This window comes from Dioscorea cayenensis, chromosome 18, assembly GCF_009730915.1.
Source record: "Dioscorea cayenensis subsp. rotundata cultivar TDr96_F1 chromosome 18, TDr96_F1_v2_PseudoChromosome.rev07_lg8_w22 25.fasta, whole genome shotgun sequence".
NCBI lineage: Eukaryota > Viridiplantae > Streptophyta > Magnoliopsida > Dioscoreales > Dioscoreaceae > Dioscorea > Dioscorea cayenensis.
This window is the reverse complement of record NC_052488.1, coordinates 573,395-597,436: the sequence shown is the minus strand read 5'-3', so window position 1 is coordinate 597,436 and position 24,042 is coordinate 573,395. Positions and strand designations below refer to the sequence as shown.

General features: G+C 30.4%; 4 protein-coding genes across 5 annotated transcripts; 3 read left to right on the top strand and 1 right to left on the bottom strand.

Annotated features, from left to right (window-relative positions):
- Window positions 1-67: 67 nt before the first annotated feature.
- On the bottom strand, window positions 68-5,061 carry LOC120283041 (protein FIP1-like). Of its 2 annotated transcripts, none has more exons than XM_039289876.1 (14): window positions 4,954-5,061; window positions 4,652-4,739; window positions 4,426-4,534; window positions 4,007-4,056; window positions 3,853-3,919; window positions 3,527-3,599; window positions 2,518-2,573; window positions 1,848-1,944; window positions 1,437-1,524; window positions 1,208-1,270; window positions 828-887; window positions 570-662; window positions 426-488; window positions 68-350 (listed from the first exon to the last, which is right to left on the bottom strand). In XM_039289876.1, the coding sequence occupies exons 1-14, from the start codon at window positions 4,992-4,994 to the stop codon at window positions 249-251; spliced, it is 1,050 nt and encodes a 349-aa protein (XP_039145810.1). In that variant the 5' UTR covers window positions 4,995-5,061; the 3' UTR covers window positions 68-248. The 2 variants fall into 2 exon arrangements, with proteins under 2 accessions (XP_039145810.1, XP_039145811.1); XM_039289877.1 differs by having other exon boundaries at window positions 1,437-1,521.
- A 684-nt stretch (window positions 5,062-5,745) lies between these two features.
- On the top strand, window positions 5,746-7,304 carry LOC120282469 (germin-like protein 3-1). The gene is made up of 2 exons (XM_039289293.1): window positions 5,746-5,997; window positions 6,476-7,304. The coding sequence occupies exons 1-2, from the start codon at window positions 5,856-5,858 to the stop codon at window positions 6,937-6,939; spliced, it is 606 nt and encodes a 201-aa protein (XP_039145227.1). The 5' UTR covers window positions 5,746-5,855; the 3' UTR covers window positions 6,940-7,304.
- A 1,298-nt stretch (window positions 7,305-8,602) lies between these two features.
- LOC120281629 (fatty-acid-binding protein 2) lies at window positions 8,603-13,987 on the top strand. The gene is given in 12 exon segments (XM_039288318.1): window positions 8,603-8,772; window positions 10,449-10,972; window positions 11,229-11,458; window positions 12,232-12,307; window positions 12,464-12,471; window positions 12,473-12,567; window positions 12,665-12,733; window positions 12,822-12,858; window positions 12,961-13,035; window positions 13,106-13,157; window positions 13,412-13,456; window positions 13,600-13,987. Coding segments are annotated over 10 exon segments (720 nt in total). The 5' UTR covers window positions 8,603-8,772; window positions 10,449-10,972; window positions 11,229-11,293; the 3' UTR covers window positions 13,698-13,987.
- Window positions 13,988-14,752: 765 nt separating this feature from the next.
- LOC120282159 (endoglucanase 8) lies at window positions 14,753-18,437 on the top strand. Its single transcript, XM_039288913.1, has 8 exons — window positions 14,753-14,968; window positions 15,593-15,805; window positions 16,011-16,211; window positions 16,303-16,380; window positions 16,480-16,629; window positions 17,157-17,265; window positions 17,394-17,557; window positions 18,111-18,437. Exons 1-8 carry the CDS (start codon window positions 14,753-14,755, stop codon window positions 18,435-18,437), a joined length of 1,458 nt encoding a protein of 485 aa, XP_039144847.1.
- Window positions 18,438-24,042: the final 5,605 nt, after the last annotated feature.

Below are 24,042 nucleotides of genomic sequence, written 5' to 3'. Positions count from 1 at the left end.
TAAATATAACATCAATTTATAAAATCCAAAAAATAACAAAATTATTCCTCTTCAAAAGATACATAAATTTTAAAAAATAAAATAAAATTGTATATCTATAAATTTATAGAGAACTAGTTTTACCATTTACAATACATTGTTGCAGAGAATCATCCATTCAGAACTGAAATGTGTCATTGTAGAGAGTATACCAATTCATTAGCACAAAGATATGAACAATATGTACAAAATCAATAATGTCCGGCGATTCAGCGTGTCGGAGACTGGCCGGTGGTATGGCTCTGCAGCTTCGTCGAGCTCTTATGCACTTCGATGTTCGATAAACGCTCCGCCTCCAATGCACGTTCAAGCTGCAGAGGAGAATTTTAAGAATGAACTTTGGTTGGGAACATAACTTTGATGAATTGATGGAAGTTTCATTGTACCTTTGCTGCTCGCGCACTCCATTCGTTCAGTATAGATCGTAATCTCTCGTTCTCTTTGACATACTGTTGGTCATATTCGTTGAAGGTAAAAGATACAAACATGATGATTGTGGTAATAAAAGAAAAGAATGGTGGATTGATTACCTGGTTGTTGGTTAGATGAAGCTGTTGGATTTCGGAGTCTCTCTCAGCTATCAGACTGCGGGCAAGTCGTAACTCTGACTGCACTTGATTCATCTGCAATGAAGTTGTTACCTCAGTATCTTTAGTCACAGTTCTTTGTCCAAAAAAAGGAAAAAAAAAATGGAGAAAAATATCTTAAGTCACGGATATCTGTTTGTTTTCTTTGTAGTTAATGGTTCTTTCGTGATCAAAATAACTCGGAAGTTGTAAAGGAATTACCTCGGCTGATAGTGCTCTTAGTTCTTGATCACGAGCAGCTAACAAATGAGCAAGGTCTACCTGCAAACAGCAAAACAATAGGTTATTGTTCAAGCTTTGTATGGGTCTGATGCTGTAATTTTTTACAACATTTATATGTGGCTGGCCAATGTTAAATGTGATGATTCAATCATAAAAGTGGAGTGAATTTTTTGGTCAGAATTCAGCTAACTTCAGCATCTTTCTGCCGCGAACCCAGCAAGCTGGTTTGTTGGGTGCATTCAACATTAGCTGGTCTTAAGCTTTCAAAAAAATTTTTTTTTTTTTTTGGGTCATAAAAGAAAAGGTCATAAAGCGCTTGAGGCAAGTTTATTTTGGAAAAAAGAGAAAGACCAATTAACCTGTGGTGTACTTCCATCCTCAGATCGCTCATATTTACTTAAGCATTCTTGTAAACGAAGAACCTGCAGTTACAAGAGATTAATGAGATAAAGAAGCTGGATTGGAGAGATAAGACTTAGCTTATGAAGCACTTGAATTTATTCCTACTCTCCATTTAACAAAGAATCAGCAAATGGAAATTAAGGGTACTGCAGTTAGGACCATGCTATATTTTGATTAAATTCATACCTCCTCGCTTAAATAATGAAGGTTTTCTCGCTGGTATTGCAGAAGTGCCATTTGCTGATCAGATAGGCGTCCACCATCATGATACCTACTGAACAAGCAGACATGTTCAATAAAGAAAGAAATTTTTTGTTGAATGACTATTAATTGTTCACAAGCAATACACATGATGCATCAGCAAGTCTAACTTCTAGATGAAATTCTTCAATGATATTGCACCCATGACATCAATGAAATAATAAGTTGGAGAGGTTGAATAAAGGTGTGTAGAGTAAACTTAAATACTACAAGAAAGTAAGAATAACTGCAAAACCTACATTAAAAATGTTAGTCGGGGCAGTTGCAAAAGAACATCAAAAGATAAAAATATTATGAAACAAATCAAGCAAACTGAGGTATACCATAATACCCTACCTCAAGTCTTCCAATGAACTGGATGGTTGCAAGGCAGAATAGAGTGACTTCAAAACATCTGGCTGACCATTTAGGGAATTGTACTGATGGACACAACCTGAACAAGTGACAACAAAATCATTATATTGTAATCAATTTGTATTGAATTAGATGGCAGATGAATTAGATGCATTCATTAGTGAATTAGATGACAGATGAAAGAGGCAGATTAAGAGGAGATCATTCTGAATTATTAATTCAATTTGCAGTCTTACATCTCTCATTGTCCTTTGCCAAAATGTTAGCACAAATGTATCACAAAAGTGATTGAAATCATATTTAAGATTATTGTTTTCACAAATTGGATTGATACAGAGTTAAATGGAGTCTCACCTAAGTATCACATGGGTGAAAATTGTATGTATACAGATGGCAAGTTATATCCACCAATTCAAATGTGAAAGAGTAGTTAAATATTTCATCTGATACAAGATAATAGAAAATTTCTGACAGCTATTGTTAAAGGAAAACATCATATGAAATTTCTGCTCTACGAGAGGAACCCGCAAATTTGTTGCATTAAAAAAATAAAATAAGATAAACTATTCCTTCTAAGTACAAATTTCATGCATAAGTTATAACTTAAGGTCATCAATTTGATCATAAAGCCAGCATTTATTTGTTAACTCACCTATATATAAACTCATGAAACATCCAGCACAAATGGCTTCAACAAACAAAACTATCCTGTAAACATGCCATTGCAAGAAAAAAGTAATAGGCGTCAGTAATATTCCTGATACCTGAAGAAAAATAAAAACAGCAGCAGCTTTTTAAATATCAAACTTGAACCTTGAGCGGAAACATTTCAGATAAAAAAGATCTTGTGGGGCCAAGTAAAATTAACACCTACTTCCATTGGCAAGCTTAATTGATAAATCTATTTAAGAAACATATTATGTTGTGTAAGATCTTTTATTAGGTATTATTGCCTCGAATTTAATATGGGTTTTTAAAAATACATGCCTGTAAACAATATTGAATGAAGGGGCGACATGATATGTAAATAGCCACAAGAAATGATATCAAAAATGGACATATATGAGAGAATCACATCAATAATCAATCAGCTTCCTAGCATAGAGAGAATTGAAACAATTATCATGTAATAGTTTGTTGCCATTCAAGAGAAGAACATGGCATAGAGAATACCTTTCTAAATCTTCTTCTAATTTAGTGATGGCAAACAAGACAATGTTTCAAAAGAAAAAACAAATTTAATTCCAGCTTCAATTCATTCAATCAGAATAGCTTTGTAGGATATTACACAACCTTTTGAAAATTTATGAGGATTCTAATCAACACTAAACAGCGTATGGATGAGAGTTCTTAGTTTCTCTTTTCCTCAAGTTGATCGAAAAAGTGAAGTTATCAAGCAAATGATATAATAGAAACTATTTTGAAATTATTAGTAGAGACACAGAAAAGCAAGTCTTCACCTTACAAAAATTTCATCCTTGTACACTAATAACTGTTGTATGTACTCTTTACAGTAACCTGCCACTCATTATTGTGGCCATCTAATCATTTTCAGAAACTTCACACCAAAATCATTCAAGAGAGGACTACCCAAAATCCACAGGCAGTGAACATATTAGAATAACAATAGCTGCCTCAAGTAAAGGTTAAAAAATAAAGACCTCAATGCTGTTGATAGTGACAGAATCCGTATATGCGGTTGCCACACTATGACAAGTAACATCACACCAGTCCCTGTATCAGAAAAACAAATAAAAGATCGACCAGAAGACATTAGAGTTCTCATTATATGATTTGCTGAGTTTCTTAAAAGTTTGACAGTCCATCTAGCATAAACACTGCAAAAGAGTGGGCATGCTTAACTGTCCTCAGTGTTATACAAATGGATTATCTTCTTTGTATAGAACTGAAAATTTCAAATATTGAAGCGGAGATCTTGACCATATAAACCATCTCATGCTTACAACAATGAGGTGAATCTACATACCATATGATGCGACAGCAAATGGAAGGTGAGCAATGTGCTTTAATTTCTGACTGAAGATGTAGTAGCCCTAGATCACAAATATGTGTGAACTTAGATGAAGGGTGTAATTCGACATTTAAAAAAGAAAGTTAAACAGATAGGTGCTTAGAATTACCTGCAAGCGTACTTTCTTGACTTGATAGGCCCAATATTGCTGAAATATGCCTGCAAAGCAGCATACTTCACATTAATATGGTAAACAGGTGATTTTACCAAGTATAATAGCCTACCAGAATGCTTAATTATACACAGTTCATGCACATGTACTTCTATTTGCATCGTCAATGTGTAAATTAAAGTCTTATAACAGAAATTAAAGAAAATTATAAAATTACAAGAAATCTTAAACAAACTGTCTTTTTTTCCCTTCTAAACTCACATCCCATGATAATCTGAAGATTCTGAACCAGAACCTTATTGGAGCTCAACTTCTTACTAATCTAAGAAGCAATTTGAACAATAACATTTATTTCTAAACATAAATCACATATAGATCCAAGTAGAGTTTGTAAACAAAGAGAAGTAATACAGCACCTGTGATTAGGAGAAGAATAACATTACAACTGCAAAGCAAAGTCGGGATTAATTTCGATATGAAGAGAAATATCCATGGAGCTCCTGCAGCCACAACAACGCAACCTGCCTAGAATTGAATAAACAAAGCAATAAGCATCTCCCCAAAACTCAAACAGATTGAATCCAACACACAGTTCACAAAGCATGAATGGATGAAAATACAAAACAAAAGATGAACACTTGCCAATACAAAACAATACACAACACTGGCGAACACGTTCAAAGACTGCCGATGAACCGACAACGGAGCCTCCTGCAAAATGTCCAGAAACCTACAACACAAATGGTCAGTTATAGCAAACCCTAGCAATAAAATTCCACATTTTTTCCCCTTCTAGGAGCTTGGGATTGAAAAAACCGGATCCAGTGATGGAAATTAGGGTAAAGACGTCAAAAAAAGCCGGATTTGAAGGAGATCACGGTGTGATGGAGTCGGAGGAGAAGCAGGGAGAGCAAGGGATTGAGAAATTAGTGAAGAAGGCTTACATGTTGTTCTCCTCGGCGGAGGGATTCCGCTCGAGCGCCATTGCCGTCGTGCTTCTTCTCCTTCGTCTTCTTCTATCGAAGAGCTTTTCTGGGGAGTGCTTTGAGATTAGTGCTCTTTGTTCATCAACGGTGGATTAGAGAGTCGCATAATAACTCATTGTGTGGTCTAATGTAGGATGTTTGAGGAATCTAGACATTGGATTCTTGCTTGTTTTTTTTTGCATTTAAGCCCTTGAAAATATACATAATTGCAGATATTTTTTAAAATCACCCAGCCAAATACCACCAATTTGTTTTTTTTTTAAAAATAAATTTGTATCATTTAAATGTTGGTTCTTTAATTTTTTATGTAGAAATGCCTTGTAGTTGTATCCTAAACTTCTAGATTATTATTTAGTAATCATTTTTAAAAATAATTTTAAAAAAATAAAAAAAAATTAAATATATATTTTTTAATTAAAGAACAAAATAATATATTTAAAAAAATTTAAAAATCATGATTAACATATAAAATTATCCGTATTTTATTTCTTTCTCAACTCAAAAATCGAGAATTCAAATATTAACCAATTTATTTATATTTTTAAAATAGAAAAATTATGAACATATCAATAATAATAGCTTAGCTAAAAATTATCTATAGATGTATATATATATAAAACCTCTCTTTAAGAAAACTCATTTAATAGTACATAAACAAAGAATGGCTTTCACTTCACCTTTGCTAAACCTTAAAGCCTTCTCTTCTATATATTAACAAGCTAATAAATGTCTTATATCCAACCAAAACAACTAATTGATCACCTTCTTCATCTACTTAATAAACATGTCAACCAAAACCCTAACCCTAACGCCACCATTAGTATCATTTCTACTCTTTAAGCTTATTGCCATGGCTAACCATGCAAGACCCAGACCTTCTCATGGACTACTGCGTTGCTGATGTATCAAGAACTCCATCATTCTTTTTCAATGGCGAGCTTTGCATTGACACATCCTTAGTCATCTCCAATCATTTCTTCACCTCTTCCCTCTCCAAACCAGGTGAAATATCATTCTCTACTTATTCAAGTTGCGATAACATGTACAGGGAGGGGGTAAGTATCTTTATTTTTGCATATTATTCATGTGATACTAACTGTTTTGTGTAGATGTCGTACTAGGGATGACAAAATTCGAACCGACCTGATTCACTCTGGGTCGATTTTTTTTGTTGGAAACCGAGGGGCAGGGTGAGGGGATTTTTTTTAAATAAAAATAATGAAAAATGTTTATTTTATTAAAAAAAAAAAGTAAAGCGAGCGAATGCAAAAAAATCCCGTGAGATGGTTATGATATTGAGAGTTAAAAAAAAATGGACTGAGCGGGGCGGGCCGTGGGTGCATGGTATGTCATGGGGTGTACTGAGGCGACCCATCCCATTGCCATCTCTGTGTTGTACTCTATTAAATTTTCTAATATATATTTGATAATTTTTTATATTTATTAACAATATCTTGATGTATGTTAATTATATTTTCAGGGATGACAGGAAACATCTTTGGCTCAAACACAACAACAACCACAACTAAAAACCTCCCTGGCTCAAATGCTCAAGGCTTAACAATGGCACGTATAGATTTAGCTCCGGGAGGTATAGTCCCATTGCACTCACATCCAAGAGGAGCTGAAGTAGTGATACTAATAAAAGGAACTCAAGTCATGGTAGGGTTTGTAGAAACAAAAGAGAACAAGCTCTATGTGCAACAACTTAGACCAGGTGATGTATTTGTGTTTCCAAAAGGGTTGGATCACTTCTTGCTTAACTTGGATGGTGCCACGTCAGCCACGGCGATCGCCGGATTGAGTAGTCAAAACCCCGGTGAGCAGGTTGTGCCTTGGGCAACTTTCCAATCAATGCCTAACATACCAGATGAAGTATTGGAGAAGACTTTCAAAGTTTCTGCCCAAGATATTAAGAGGATTAGAAAGAACCTTGGTGGTTGATGTTAAATTATTTTGGAGGAAAAAAAATAGGGAAAAGGCCTTGAGGTTTCTATTACTTTCTATATACTCAATAAATCCCTATGTTTTTTTAATATCTTTACTTTTATTATTATTATTATTATTATTATTATTATTATTATCTTCTCTGCTTCACATGGACGGTTGAGCTTATTAAGGTTGGGGTAAACTTGATTGGCTTGGTGATCTACTGCGAACAGGGGTATAAATGATATACTCGCAAGCTGCTCGAGTTCGATTTGGGGAAAACTCGAACTTAACTCGTTTATGGTCAACGAGAGCTTAAGCTCGAGTAGTCAAGTAAACTGAGTTCGAATATCTTAATACTTGACTCAAGTGTTTACAAACTTAATTTAGTATTTGTATTTGTGTGTATATATATTATATATTAGTTTTTTATATGTATATAATTGAGTTTGAGCTCGAACTAAAGTTTGAGTATGAAAAAATATCTCTACTTGATCCGAGTTTATTATTTGCTTTTTATCAAACTTAATCAAGCGAGTTCGAGTAGCTCGATATATGTATCGAGTCGAGCTCAAGTTGCAAAAACAAAATTCGATTGAGTTCGAGTCGAGTATTCAACAGTGAATTTTCAACAAAACTCGAGCTCGAGTAATTTGTTCCTCGGCTCAAACTCGATTAATTATAACCCTAACCATGATATTGGGTTTGCCTTGACATTGAGGAGTCTCATGGGAATGAGTCAGGACTAGAGCAAACTCATTGGTGAAAGAATGGAAGAGAAAAAACCAAAATGGTGGAAATGCTATTATAATTCAAAAATAATAAAAAGTTCTAACTACTGTGCAGTAATTCCACACTAGTAATCACTCAGTTGTAGATCTTCAAAAGTAGCCATGTAATTATATCTAAATGAGAAGGACATAAATTAAGTATATTTTGATTTTGATTTTTTTAGAAAAAAATGCATGTGAATACAAATTCATTAATTAAACACCGACATTGACATTTTTTTTTTTTGGTGAATAGACGGTACAAGTGATTGATATTTTCCAATATGTACATACATTGAAGAGGTGTGAAAAATGAGCCATTTTAGATTTATAAAATTCAACCTTATCTATCATTTTCACATCACATTTATCATTTTATTTGGAAGTACTTTGAAGTTTGAATTCATTGACTTTTGTGTGCTATGCAATGAAATTAGAAATAAAAATTATATATTTATACACGCAACATATATATGTAAAAGAATAAAACTTCAAAATATTTAAATAAATATTTTAAAAAATAAATATAGAAAAGATCTTCAATATTTGGTAAATTACACTCATGTTATTTTTCTTACCATGAATATTTTATAAATTATTATTTATTTAAAAATTTCTTAATAAAAATGGAAATACATGAAAATTTTAATTTCTAGTTTATGTTTACAAATTTTACTATTATTTTTTATAAAAAAATTACTATTATTAACTATTTCCTAAAAAACTAAATTCTTTAACGGATCCTGCACCCGATAAAGCAAGAGATCCGACCCGTTAACTGCGGACCAGGCATCAACGGTCAAACCCGTTTTCAACAGTCAACGGTTTGGATTGCGTCCACGTCTTTTCTACAAAAGGGATGAAAAAAGATGCTTTTTTTTTTTTCAATCAAAAGTTTCTATTTTTTTTTTCTTTCTTTGATTCTAATTTGGAAATAAATTCCCCAACTTTTCCCGGAATTGGAAGAAAGGGAGGAAGAGAAAAGAGGGGAGAAAGAGGAGGAAAACCCTCCCTTTTGTTGTGGTTTGTGTTGTTGATTCCTTGGTTTTCTTGGATTGGATTGGTTCGCGAGATCCAGGTTTGTCTTTAAAGCTCTTTTGATTGTTAAAAATTTGTTTTTTTTTAATCAAGATTTGTTTTTGTTTTGATCCTATTGAAATGAGGGTGGATTTTTGGTAGGGGATGTGTATTTTTTGTGAAGTGGATGGACAGAAAGGAATGTGCTTTAATTTTCATGGATTGTTTTAGTTTTGGTGTTTAATTGTTTATTCAGCATCGCGGAAGAGAATAATGTGTTTGTAGTTCATGGATGATTGATCGGAAGGGACTGTCAGTTTGTGATTTTGAGAGAGTTTTTGTGATTGATTAATGTGGATGAATTTTTTGGGATCTGAGGAGTATTATTAACAAAATCTGTGATTGATTTAGATGTGTTTGGTAAATTTTGGTGAGAGGGTTTGATGAAATTATTTGAGATGGATTGAGAATTAGAGATGTGTATTTTGATTTAAATGCCAATTAAATGGATTGGATGGACATTTTGTGGAGCTAATGTGTTTTTTTTTTCTAAGTGATGCATAATGTGCCCTATGTCTGATTTAGGTTTGGTCACCTAATTGTTTCTTCCTTTATTGATGGTGCACATTGTTAGGCAAGCCAAATGTAAGCACCATTTCTGGCATGAAAAGCTTTTTTCACCGGTGGTTTCTATGTTTCTGCTGGTTCTCTAGAAAATGTCAAATTTGAGTTGCATCAGCTTAAACTATGGATGTTGAATTTGCTAGAGGAAAGAGTAGATGAGTGATATAAAGAATGCACACATACTATGTGATCTTTTACATATTTCTACTACACATTATTTCAATCGGGCTTTGACGTTGTGCTCTGTGATATGAGAACTATAGTTATTTTAAAAGACCCTGGGTTAATTGTTTGATTGCATTATATGTCAGAAATGCCTTCATTGCTATCTCCTGTTATTGTGTAAAAATTAATGGCAATCTTATGCTCTGAGATGCTGTGCTGATAGAGTTAGCACATGAGCTTTCTATAGAGGACAAATTTAGAGAAGTTATGATAGTTATGATGAAGATGTTGTTAACTTCCTTTTATGAAATTATGATAGCAAACACCGATTGAATATGATACTTGTCTTTAAGTTCAAGAAAGTGATGATTTATCGTGCAAGGCATCCTCCGGCATGGTTTGCAAATGTTGTGAAATGTAAATAGCGTTATACATGTTTATACAAAGAAAAGCTTTTTCTCTTTTTTTTAACCTGTAATCCATGATGCCTGGGCTGTTTTTGAGCGGCGAACGAGTGAACAAGACTGCCCTATCTAATTCTTTATGAATGTCTAATAATCAGCAAAAAATTTATTGTAGGAAATGCTTATTAAGTTGATCTCCATGCATGAATTGTGAAGGTTTAAAAGGTTACTATGCTTGTGGGCTGCTTTTATCTCTTCTATCTTCTTTCACAACTTGATGTGACTTTGATTTTAACACTTGAGTCGCAAATAATTTCTCATGTGTGGTAGGAAATAAGATGGCAAATTTTGCATGGTTGCAGAGTTTAAGTTGGGTTAAAGATACTTGTTGAGAATTGGGGCACATATTTCTATGTGATGTTTTGGCTCTTAATTTATTAGTAGTTCATTTTGCTTGCTAAATGCAAGTTGTGCTCTAGTTTTCTTATGAATAGAACCTTTCGATTAATTGGAAGTATGACTTTGTAATTTCTTTGATTGGCAGGTTTTGAAAATGCGTAATAGTTGGTTATTTCTCACAAATCTAGACTTTGATGGTGGCTACCAATACAGTGGTCCTATAGACTTTTCAGAAGGTCTTGGAGGACACTTATTGTCTCATTTTTATTCTTTGGTGGACAATACTCTTTGCCATAGCAGCCATTTTTGTACAGCTGGAAGTTCAGCAGTACAAGAAGCATTTTGCTGCATTTCTAAATATGCCGGGGCCTTGTTTTTATGGCTTTCCGCTAGTTCAAAATCCAATGTGTTCCGCAATTTGTCTGGAAGGGCAAATTCACATGGATCCAGACCAAGAAATGTTCATTCTTCCATGCAAATTAAGCATGTTTCTTCATGTAGAAAACATCCTTTTGGGTTTCACTTTGGTCCACCATCAAGTGCTGGGCCAGCCATTCAATTTTTTTTCACAAAAGTAGCAGGTTCCACAATAAAGCGTTTATGGAAAGAGGTTGAAGCTCTTCCAGTGTTATCTTTGGCTGCAGCTATTATACCTCCATTTGATAATTTGTAAGTATTTGCAAAATTTCCTTCACCTCTTTCTAATGCTTACCGAACTTTGTCAGATTTGAAAGTGAATGGAAATATAATATCATCAATCTTTTGCTCATATTTTGAGTTTTTCAGCATCCTGGTGTATCATCCTTAGCCCATTGAATTTTCTAGAACATTGAAATCATATGCAAATGTAGGGACTATTCCATTTGTTTTTCTGTGAATGCTGACACTTATTTGAACTTCACATTTTATTGTTGATATGCTTAAGCTCCTCAAAGGCACTATCGGAATGCATTCCTTTGGAAAATTGCTGATGAACATATAAATCGATCTATGGATCAATTACAAGTGGAGCATGGCCGTCAGGCATGTGCTACTCTCGCTGTATCCAATCTGACCTTGTCTGAAGATGTACTTGAACCAAAAACTGGCATAAAGTTCCCTATCATTTTGGACAGTCCTTTGGCTTGTGAAGATGGCTCCTGCCCAGCTACAGAGGTCAGTCTACCATCCATGCATTGTCATTAACTTTTCACATAACTGCACTTGTGTCCTTTTCTGTTTATTGTGATAGACTCTTTGTTTTTTTCAATTCTTAATTGGAAATGCAATTTGCTGTTCTGTTAGATCCTTACACGTATGGTCTACCAAATAAAAGACTCAGATGATGTCATGCTCATATGGGTTTCCTTTATTTTGTCATTTAGATATGAGCATATACGTTTCTCTCTGTATTCTACATTCTTATTTGTCCCCACTCCTTTTCAATGGAAATTGCATGCAGTTTTAAGCATATAACTTTTTCTACTTCCATTAGCAGATCCATTTCCTAACAAATATCTAATCATATTGTTAATTTTTAACAATATTCTACAAGTATTGAACTTTTTTGAGCCCTAAACTAGGCTTTTTCCTTCTCCATTGGTCATAATATTGGACAACTATGTATTGGGAACCTCATAATCTTTGTAGTTCTGCTTTCCTTTTCTTATTGTTGTAGCCGACTACCATGTTGGGAGGGATGTGGGATATCAAGATTTTTAAATGTTAAATTACTTGGGAATGAATATCGGTAATTATCTTAGTCTCTACGCTATCTAAATATTTTCCAGTATTTACTTCACTTTTTTTCTGCTATATGGTTAAGAAATGTCTATTTGCTCTGGGTGGTGGTTCTCTCATGATATTTTGTTTTTCTATGTGACAATTGAAATATGTATTGCTTTACAATTTGCCTAATTTGGGAACAAATGAATTCGTGTACATTATAGGTACTTGTTGGGACTGGTTCTAGAAGTTTGACAGTTTTAAGGATCAAGTCTTTGAAGATCTATGCATTTGGTTTATGTGAGTAGTTTCTTTTGATTTTCCACCTATTTACCATAACTATGAGCTTTGAGCTTTGTTAGTGATTTGTATGAGTTTCTATTGCTTGTTATTTTAATATGTTCTTCCTAATTAGTTGATCTTTATAAACTGTGCATTTATTTTTTTCAAACTTAGATGTTCATCCCTGATTCTGTTTGTGAAAAGTTGGGCCCTAAGTATGCTTCTGTACCAGTACCTGATTTGACGAACCGTGTAGAATTTTTTGATGATCTTTTGAGGTACAATTTATTTGGCCTACTCATAATGTATTGTTATGAATTTTTAATATTTATCGAGGTTTCTAAATGTAACTTCAATTTATTATCTTTGATGCAGGAAGGACATTCCTATGACTGTCAGGTTGGTTGTTAATTACAATGGCCTTAAGATCAGTACCGTGCGAGAGTAAGTAATCTCCTGTTTTGCTGCATTTTTACATGTATCAGAATTAAAAATGAAAATTCTCATTGACATGTTTTATTAATTTGTTCAGTGCTTTTGAGAAGTCTCTCCGAAACCGATTGCAAAAGGTACTGATTAAAAGCAACAGAGCTTTCTTCGCTGCTCGATATTAATAGTTTTCTTTTTATTGAACTTGAATTAATCTTCTTGCATTTGTTTTCTTTCATAAGATGAACCCTAACACTGATTATCATTGCCTGAGGACATTTGGTTCTTATTTCACTGAAGATATACCATTACCTGTGGTAAGCTGCATATTTTTTCACATTTGCATTTTCCTCGAGCATGATAAAACCGACCGAGAAAATTTTTCAGGGCACAACCATTCATTTCAGGCAAACAGCCGATGGTCAGCTAATAACCGAAAGTGAGTGATTTATTGTCCTTTACTTTTTTTAATACCTATATATAGAATTTACATCCTCTATGGGACGTCCATTGCTACTGCAGTAACTTCTGTTCATCAATATTAGCCGTTGGATCGAGATCTAATGGAGGATAATGATAATGAACATCCATAGATTTTTTTATTTATGCACGTCCAGTAGAAATAGTCTTCATATATATATATATATATATATATTTCATAGGTGGTATTAATATCTTAGAATTTACTTGCAGTTGGTGGTAAACAAATCGGTGCGGTCCGGAGCAAAGATTTATGCAGTAAGTTTTGTACCTGTAGAATCACTCGGAGCTTTTAAACTGTTCCTTGGTTTAATAATCACATCTTCGACCGGTTGATATCTGTTTATTACTTTCAAAAGAGGATCTTTCCAGTATAGTGATTAAAATTATGCGATCCACAGGGGCTTTTTTCGACATGTACATTGGAGATCTTCCCGTCTCGGAGCAAACAAAGCGCGAAGTCGCTCAAAATGTTGCTGGCCTCATAGGGAGATGCTGAACCAAAAGGAACGAAAGTCATCAATCATTTGTACTAAATGATCTATTTAACATCGATACCAAATCGGAATTCTGAAAGCTTTTCAATGGACAGAATGTTAAAGATTCGAATAGCGGAAGAGTTTACTAATTCAGAAATAGATTTAAAGCCATCGATTACTTTTTTTTTTCCACTTGTTTTTAATTGTGGCTATGAGGAGCCTAAATGTATCATATAGAATTAGAGCAAATTGCTCTGAATTGTTATTTGAACTTTGATTTGGATATAATTAGAGGTTCATGAATTTGAAGAAGCAAAAATAAAATAGTATATTTTAGTTACATTTTGGAGTAATTAATATTATATTAAAATTTTTAGTAGAGCATCAACACGGCAATCTCAATATATTGATGGTAAGAGAAAAATTTGTTTAACCTATAATAATAGGTATGCACATGTCATATAAGAAAGTCGAGGTGATGTTATCTTGTGCAGAGAATAGTTATTAGATGGAAATTTAAATTTGAAAATCTAGAAATGTATGTAAATGATGCGTGCTCTCTCTCTATATATATATATATATATAGATTTATAGCAGGTAAAACATAAAATGTGAGAAAAATATTTTAAAATATAAAAAATTAAATATATTTACAAAAATTTATACATCGTTTATAAATATATGTCAAAAAACCCAACAAATTAAAATGCGACCATTTATATAAATCTAATCTTAAAATAATATTTAAAATTTCAAACATATATATATATATATATTTAAAATTTCAATCATGTATATATACACTATGAATTAAAAATAGAAAAGATGTCCACCACCCTACGTTTCTTTTGAGTCCTAGCCCTATAAACAAATTTCCCATGCAACGTGAGGTTCTCATGCAACAACACAAACCACTTCAAACCAAAAACCCTAATTAACCCTAACTAATTATCTTCCTCATTTAACAATCTTTATATAAAGCTCCAAAAACTTTTTATCTCACCCTTCATTCACCTCCTCCATTCTTTCCTTGTTAACCTCTCAATCTCTCTTTAATTCTTTTTCCCTAAAATTAATGAGATCATTATCCCTAAAGAGTTCATTAGCCATCTTCTTTGCATGGCTTACATTCTCTAATTGCTTCCTTGAGGTTGTGAGCAAGCTTAACTACAAGGATGCACTCTCGAAATCGATACTCTTTCTCGAAGCTCAACGGTCCGGCAAGCTCCCTAGGAACAAAAGGATTCCTTGGAGGGGTGATTCCGGCCTTACCGACGGAAAACTTAGTAATGTAAGTAATATAAAAAAGTTAATGTATGCAAGTTTTGCGAAAAAAAAAATGATGTATACGTAGTCTAATTATTTCAATATTATGATTATTGAAATGTTTTGATGTATTTTTTTAAGAATTCTCTTCATATGATATGACTCTAGACAAATCCAAGTAACAAAAAGAATGAAATAGGAAATTGTTCTTAGAATATATATATATATATATAGGGAAAACATCATCTAAGTAAGTCCCTAGATTTGAAATCTATGGACGTTTTAAATCTAAGCCGTTGGATCATCATCCGATGGTTGATTGATTATATAAACACTGTACACCTTTTCACTGTTCATGATCTTATATATATATATATATGCCATATATATATTGTTGATCTATTCAATGTAATGATTTAACTATTTAACTTGTTGATTCAATTGTTCAATTTCATTGTGTAACTGTTTCACCTACTTTTAAATCTTTATATATATATATATATATATATTACTCTAGATGTAATGGTGGAAACTTAGAAATAAAAATAAAAATAATAAATATTCAAAAACAACATCTCAATATTTTAACTATATTTAGTTGGTAATTAAGTAAAGTTTTAATTGTGTTGTTGGAATTAATATGAATTAGGTGGACCTTGTTGGAGGATACTATGATGCAGGGGACAATGTGAAGTATGGTTTACCAATGGCATTTACCATTACTACCCTTGCATGGGCAGCCATTGCTTATGAATCAGAGATGAAGCAGATGGGTGAGTTAGGTAATCTACATTCAGCTATAAAGTGGGGAACCGATTATTTTCTCAAAGCTAGTCACAAAAAGAACCGTCTTTGGGTTCAGGTACATTTCATACATACATTAAATATAAACTAAATATTACAAACAAATCAATCATTTAATACAAACTAAATATTAAAAAAATTTACTATATTAGTGAGACGTTTGAACTTATGTATTCATATTTATATTTATTAAATTAACTGATGTGAGACTATAAGTTACTTTTGATATATTTGAAATTAATTGATAATGATCAATGAAATAGGTAGGAGATCCAGTGAAAGATCATGAGTGTTGGACAAGACCAGAGAACATGAGAACACCAAGAACACTTTACTTGATTGATGAACATGTTCCAGGAACAGAGATTGCTGCTGAGACTGCTGCTGCCATGGCTGCTTCCTCCATTGTTTTCAGAAAATACGATCATCTTTATTCTCGTCGTCTTTTAAATAAAGCAAAACTCGTAAGTCATATATATATATATATGTAGGATTAATGTTTGTTGGTTTTTTCTTTAATTAATTTGGTGGTTAAATTGAATGAAATTGAAACAGCTGTTTGAGTTTGCAAATAAGTACAAGAAAACATATGATGGTGAATGCCCATTCTACTGTTCTTACTCAGGCTACAATGTAAGTATTCAAATAGCTCTTTTTAATTAATTAATTAATTAATTAATTAATGTGTTTCTAATTAAATGAGAAATTAAATTAATTTGGAAGTTTGTGTAGGATGAGTTGTTGTGGGCAAGTACATGGTTATATTTGGCAACTAAAAAAGGAATGTATAGGAGATATATCATTGATGAAGCTGTTAGTGCTAGTGTTGCAGAGTTTAGTTGGGACCTTAAATACCCTGGTGCCCAAATTCTTCTTTCAGAGGTACGTAAACTAATGCATGCTTCAAACCATAATTCACTTATGCATATATTATTATCAATATATATACATATAAACATTGATTTTCATTGTGATTATGACTAGATTAATTAAGGTTTAATTTCTTTTAACTAAATATCTATTTATTCTTATAACCCTTTAAAATATGTTGGCTAACCTTACACACACACACACACACACACACATATATGCTATGCATATATGCATGCTTCAGACCCTAATTCACTCATGCATTATTATCAATATATATACACATATTTATTGGTTTTCATTGTGATTAGATTAATTAAGGGTGCTTTTTTTAAGTCAATATCTATTTATTCTTACACCCCTTTCAAATGTGTTGGGTAAACTCACACACACGCAGAGATACATATACATACGTGAATCAATGCATGCATGCATGCATACTTCAAACCCTAATTCACTTAAGAAGAATTATATATATATATATATATATGTATGTATATAATTAATTTTTTATTATTGATATATGTTCTCATTGACAGTTACACTTCTCTGGATTCAAAGGATTTGGAGAGTTCAATATACATGCTGATAATTTCATCTGTGCAGTCTTACCAGAGAGTCCAAATCGCCAAGTTTTCTTCACCCCTGGTTAGTCACTATATTTATATATATATATATATGTATATTAATTTTTTTCTTATAATATATAATATGTAGATAAGTAAAATTAAAATTTCATGTTTTTTTTTTGTGTGTTTATGGTGAGAAAATTAAAGGAGGTTTGATAAATCTAAGAGATGGAGCAAACACACAATATGTGACAAGCACAGCCTTCTTGTTCAGTGTTTACAGTGACATTCTTAAGAAACATAAAAAATCTGTTCGTTGTGGATCTCAAGTGGTCCACCCTGACCGCATCATGCACTTTGCTAAACAACAGGTCCTTCTCTTCTCAACCCTAATCTCTCTTCTTAAAAATATATACACACACACATATATATATATGGATGTTTTTCACAGTAGTCAGTAGTCGTTAGATGTAATTAAATTTAACAGGCATTGTCTATTTGTAAACAATATAATTAAGCTAACAGTATAGTATTTACACTGAAGCACAAACTAATACACATCATCATTGTAAATAATAATTGTTATAACATCATTTAATGGATGTAGAAAGAAAACCTATTCTAATATATATAGATGTGAAATAACACATATACCCTCAAAGAGAAGATATATATATATATATATATAATGATACAAATAAAAAAAATTATAGAAAAAAAGTAAAAAACTCAATTTAACCAAAATTAAAAGATCAAAAATTAGTTTTGACAAACAACAAGTAAGATAAAATTTTAATTGAAAAGACAAGGGATTAACAAGCAATCTCTACATATTGTTTTGAAAAACTTTGTAAAATTAATCTTCTTAAGACAACATCATAATTAATATATCTAACAAGTACATTTATATATACATGCATGCAGATGGATTACTTACTAGGAAATAATCCTCAAAGAAGATCATACATGGTAGGGTTTGGTAAGAATTCTCCAAAACAAGCACACCACCGTGGTGCATCAGTGCCGGTCCTCTCACCACAAACAGAAGTGAATTGTGGTATGAGTTTCAATGAATGGTTCAATAATGATCGTCCAAACCCTAATGAGCTCACCGGGGCCATTGTCGGAGGCCCTGATCGACAAGACAAGTTTATCGATAAGCGATCGCAATCTTCAATGCTTGAACCTTGCACCTACATCAACTCCCTCGCCGTCGGCGTCCTCGCAAAGCTTGCTGCCCATAGCTCTTAAGCCATTGATGCTTTTTGTGAGCTCTTGGAAGTTTTAAGCTTGATGTTAGCATGCATGCATGCATGCAGAGCTACGTAGATATAAGTAAGTGAACTTGTCTAGTTTTTCAACCAGGCAAGTCTCTAGTTTTTTTTACTGTGAAAAACTATATTTTATAAGAGTTAGGATTAATTAAGATTAGAGTTTGGGTGGGTGTTTGTTTATTTTATGAGTATGTGCACATTAGTGTATAGTGTACTAAACTAGAGTTTTCATGGTCCTGGAACCAGAGAATATGACTTCAGATATAGGAGTGGGCTTTTTATGTGTGGTAGTATAATATATTGTGCACATAACACATTACTGTATAGTGCACTAAGCAAAGTAATTTCTGGTTCTGGAACCAAAGAAGATGAGTTTGGATATAGTAATGGTTTTTATGGCAGTATAATATATGGTGTATATATAAATATGAATATAAAAATTATGGGAATTAACTAGGCTATTGTACTCCTTCCGTTTTTTTTATATGTCATAAATCTATGTTTTTTTTTATTTGTCATTTTTTAACATCAAGAATTATTTATTATTTTTTTTCAAGATTACTCTTAAGTAACACTTTATTCAACTCTCTTGTTGAAATTAAATATAAGAGAGAAATGTGAAGATATAAATTAGGGGTAATTTTAGAAAAATAACTAATTTTTTATAAAATTTTGTGAAATAACTGAGTTTTTAGGTACGTGAGATTCGATTAACCATAACAGATAAAAAGAAATGGAGGGGAGTATATTCGATTTATTCTTCATTTATTTTTAAATATAGTGTTTCAATTAGTGTTGATATGATGACACAAATTTGGACTCAATTTGGATGATGTTTTTCATTGTTTAGTGGCTTTAGTTAACATTAAAATTCAAATTAAATTAAAAAAAATTGTGAATTTTAAAAGTTTAACTTTAGCTTGAAATTAAAACTTCACATATGATTGGAATTTTACTTATAATAATAAATAATATAAATTATAATATTTTAAATATGTTAATAAAATATAAAGAATAATATATTTATATATTTTGAACTACTAAATTTAGCTCGAGTGCACAAAATAAATTTTATATTAAAAAAAATCTCAAATTCGGTTCAAAATTTTTGGTTTTTACTTTTTATCTAGTAATTAAGCTCAATGTGCTCACTTATTCCATCATTTTTGCATGTGGTGTTTATTCAATAATTTATTTTAAACTTATTCAATATGTTTTATTCTTTTAATAATAATAATAATAATAATAATAATAATAATAATAATTGTCTATTTCAAGCATACATAGCATGTTTTTTTTAAATATTACATTTTTAAAAAATATTTACTTAAATACATATTTTTTAAAATATTTATTAAAATATGTAAAAAATACCATACAAGGTATTTATATGGTACTTTTTGCACATGGTGCTTTTTCAAATTTTTTTTAATTTTATAGTAGGTTTTTTTATATAATATTTTACATTTAGAGCCTTATAAATTTTTTAAATTAAATTTACCTGACAAAATTATTTAAATTTTACAATGATTTTTTCTATAATATTTTATGTTTAAGTTCTAATTTTTTAAATAATAATTCACCTTATAATATTTAAATAATATGGTGTAAAATTTAAATAGAGTTGTGAGAATAAATGTAAATTAATTTTTTAAAAATAAACAAAAAATATTATATAATAAATTAGTATAAAATTAAAATAGTTTTGTGGCTAATTTAATAATAAAATATTGTGTTTTTTTTAAATTATTTTTTAAAATGCGTATTTTCATAATTATTTACGGAAATGAACATTTTATATTTTATTATTATTTTTTTTAAATTAGCCGGTTCGTATTTTAATATTTAAATTTAATTTTTTTTTTAAAACTAGAGGGTCGTTATTTTTTTAATATTAAGTTTTTAGTTTTTTAAAAAACTGCGGGCCCGATAATTTTTAAATTAAAAATATTTTACATCCAAACTCTTTATAATTTTCATTAATTTTTTTATAATTTATTTTTTCTCACTTCTACTATGTTATTTTTACTTTCACTAATTGTAACCGGCTGTTAATAATTTAAATAAATAATTTTAATATTTTTTCATCATAAGGGGGTTGTTGGGATTAATTATTGGTGACATATGACACCTACCCCATCCATGAGAGTCATTGGATGAAATTGATCTTGGTTATCTATAGATGAGGTAGGTGCCATATACCACCAATAGATGACCAAAATTGATCTTGATCATCTACCTAACAAATAGATGACCAAGATAAATTTCATCCAATGGCTCTCATAGATGAGGTAGGTGCCATATACAACCAATAATTCATCCCAACAACCCCATTTGATGAAAAAATATTAAAATTATTTATTTAAATTATTAACAACTGGTTATAATTAATAAAAATAAAAATAACATAGTAGAAGTAAGAAAAAAATAAATTATAAAAAAATTAATGAAAATTATAAGGGTTTGGATGTAAAATATTTTTAATTTAAAAACTACAGGGCCCGTAGTTTTTCAAAAAATAAAAACTTAATATTAAAAAAATAACGGGCCCTCTAGTTTTTTAAAAAAATTAAATTTAAATATTAAAAAACCGGCTAATTTTAAAAAAAAATAATAAAAAAATATAAAATACGCATTTTCGTAAATAATTATGAAAATACGCAAGAAATAATTTAAAAAAACACAATATTTTATTAAATTAGCCTAGTTTGGTGAGAAAAAAATTAATAAAAAAATTTATAAGATTTTAAATGTAAAATATGGTAAAAAAGCCATTATAAAATTAAAAAAACCCCGAAAAAGCACCATGTGCAAAAAAAAATACCATACAAGTACCATGCATCATGAATTGCATATTTTTGATAAATATTTTTAAAAATACATATTTAAATAAATATTTTTTAAAAAAATTAATATTAAAAAAAACCACATAACAGTGCTTAGTGTGGGACCCGTTATGGTCATATTCCATGTGTTTTGTTCTGCCAACTTAAATCCCTGTGGGATCACATGCACACCCACTTGACACACATAAATGCCACCCACCGACCTTTATTTAAAAATCAAAATTGATAAAAAAAAACAAAAAAAAACTAACCCCTTTAAAAAAATAAAATAAAAAACTAACCAAAAAAATATAAATCTAGAAAATAATATATATATCCTTCTCTTGAAAATAAATAGTATCTACACAACAAAGTGAGAAGAAAAGCATAAAAAAATTAAAATTCTTAAAAAAAATTATGCTAGACAGAACAAAAACACAAAAAAAAGGCCAAAAAACAACAAAGATATGTGCTAACACACACACACCCCCCAAACATGTATTTATAATTTCTTTAAATAAAAAAAATTAAAAATACAAATAAAACAAAATCCAAAAAACAAAGTGAGAAAAAAATGCAAAAAATAATAATAATAAAACTAAGTTTTAAAAAAAAAAGAAAAATTTATGCTAGATTGAAAAGAACACAAGTCCCATATGAAGGGATTGCATGTATGCTCTGTTAAGAAGCAAAAATCCATAAACTAGCACTTGCGGAACAACAATATGTGCAAAAGGTGGCCGGGCTGCTCACCATGTGTCACAGCCGGATTGGAAGGTTTTGCACCTTAAGCTGCTCCAACACCCAAACATAGAGCACAACATACCACAAAACATAACTAGAAAAAAAAAACCTTCTAAAATTAGAAACTTAAAAAGAAAATGAAAATAAAAAGATCTACAATTTTTGGAAGGTTGAGAAGGATGGCAAGAATGGTGGCTAGGGTTTTGGAGATCTATTTATAGAAGGTGGAGAAGAGATAAAAACTAGGGCAAAATTTAGGGTTAGGGTTTTTTGGGGCAGTGGGCAGCTGCCCGTTATTAAAATATTGTGTGTTCTGATGTGGCAGAGCTTATCCATGGACATTGTCACATTGCTCTAATTTTTTTTTAAATATGACAAAAAACAGGAAAATGATAGTATATTCCTCCAACTCTAAAAAAATAAAAATAAAAATTCAATTCTATTAAATCATGAGGATTTTTTAAAACTTTTATTTTTTAATTAAAATTAAATTAAATTAATAAAATTATCTCTATTTTCTTACTCGTGTGGGACTTAAGAGTGAGTTCATCTCCTCCTCAACTATGTCAGTAGATATATATGTTCAATATAAAATGGATCGAGCTCACTTTTTATTAGTATTATTCAGTATTTTTCACTACTGGTCATGTTAGAGATATTTTTAATATTCTATTAAATATTAAAAATTAAAAATGAGAAAATTAATCAATAAAAAAGTCATAGTATTATATCACCATAATCAAAATATGCATTAAGTTTTTAAGTAATTTTTTTAGAAAAATTCGTTATGATAATTAAAAATAGGACAAAAAAATTTATTGATTTAATTGTTAAAATACTTTACTTTTTCAATAAATTATTATACTAACTATAATCAAGTTCTATTTAAATTGAAAAAAAAAATATTTAATTTGATATAATATTAGAAGGGTTCCGGGAGTGAATTTTAGAATTTAATTTAAAAAATCAAATTATATAAAAAATGACACAAAAATCTCTAATTAACATACTGATTATTTTCATGAAATTATAGAAGTAGCAAAAGTGTTTTATTTATTTATTTTTTAAACTGCAAATTATATTTTAAATTTTTAAAAGGGGTTAACAGTGAAAAAAACAGAAAAGTCAGTTATTAAAGATAAGTAATTTTCTCAAAAAAAAATTCGTTATGATAATTAAAATTATGACATAAAAATTTATTGATTTAATTATTAAAATACTTTCCTTTTTCAATAAATTATTATATTAACTACAATCAATTTATATTTAAATTGAAAAAAAAATTATTTAAATTGATATAATATTAGAAGGGTTCCGGGAGTGTAAATTTTAGAATTTAATTTAAAAAATTAAATTACATAAAAAATGACACAAAAATCTCTAATTAACATATTGATTATTTTCACGAAATTATAGAAGTAGGCAAAAGTGTTTTATTTATTTATTTTTTAAAGTGCTAATTATATTTTAAAATTTTAAAAGGGGTTAACAGTGAAAAAAAAACAGAAAAATCAGTTATTAAAGATAAGTAATTTTCTCAAAAAAAAATTCGTTATGATAATTAAAATTATGACATAAAAATTTATTGATTTAATTATTAAAATACTTTCCTTTTTCAATAAATTATTATATTAACTACAATCAAGTTATATTTAAATTGAAAAAAAATTATTTAATTTGATATAATATTAGAAGGGTTCCGGGAGTGTAAATTTTAGAATTTAATTTAAAAAATTAAATTACATAAAAAATGACACAAAAATCTATAATTAACATATTGATAATTTTCATGAAATTAATCAATTATAGAAGTAGGCAAAAGTGTTTTATTTATTTATTTTTTAAAAATGCAAATTATATTTTAAATATTTAAAAGGGGTTAAAAGTGAAAAAAAAAACAGAAAAATCAGTTATTAAAAGATAAGTAAACTTATTAGTTTTAGTTTTATAAATAAGAATTATTAGTCTCTTAAAAGTTTCTAAAATTTTCGCTTTTCTTGGAGACTTGTTGGG

Excerpts from the sequence above, each read along its gene's own strand:
- LOC120283041 (XM_039289876.1), bottom strand. The coding sequence starts at position 4,994 with ATGGCGCTCGAGCGGAATCCCTCCGCCGAGGAGAACAACAT. Across the intron at positions 4,057-4,425 it reads TATTCTTCTCCTAATCACAG|GCATATTTCAGCAATATTGG; the intron begins GTGCTGTATTAC and ends GCTGCTTTGCAG. Across the intron at positions 3,920-4,006 it reads TCAAGAAAGTACGCTTGCAG|GGCTACTACATCTTCAGTCA; the intron begins GTAATTCTAAGC and ends TTTGTGATCTAG.
- LOC120282469 (XM_039289293.1), top strand. The coding sequence starts at position 5,856 with ATGCAAGACCCAGACCTTCTCATGGACTACTGCGTTGCTGATGTATCA. Across the intron at positions 5,998-6,475 it reads CTCTTCCCTCTCCAAACCAG|GGATGACAGGAAACATCTTT; the intron begins GTGAAATATCAT and ends TTATATTTTCAG.
- LOC120282159 (XM_039288913.1), top strand. The coding sequence starts at position 14,753 with ATGAGATCATTATCCCTAAAGAGTTCATTAGCCATCTTCTTTGCATGG. Across the intron at positions 15,806-16,010 it reads AGAACCGTCTTTGGGTTCAG|GTAGGAGATCCAGTGAAAGA; the intron begins GTACATTTCATA and ends TCAATGAAATAG. Across the intron at positions 16,212-16,302 it reads TTTTAAATAAAGCAAAACTC|CTGTTTGAGTTTGCAAATAA; the intron begins GTAAGTCATATA and ends AAATTGAAACAG.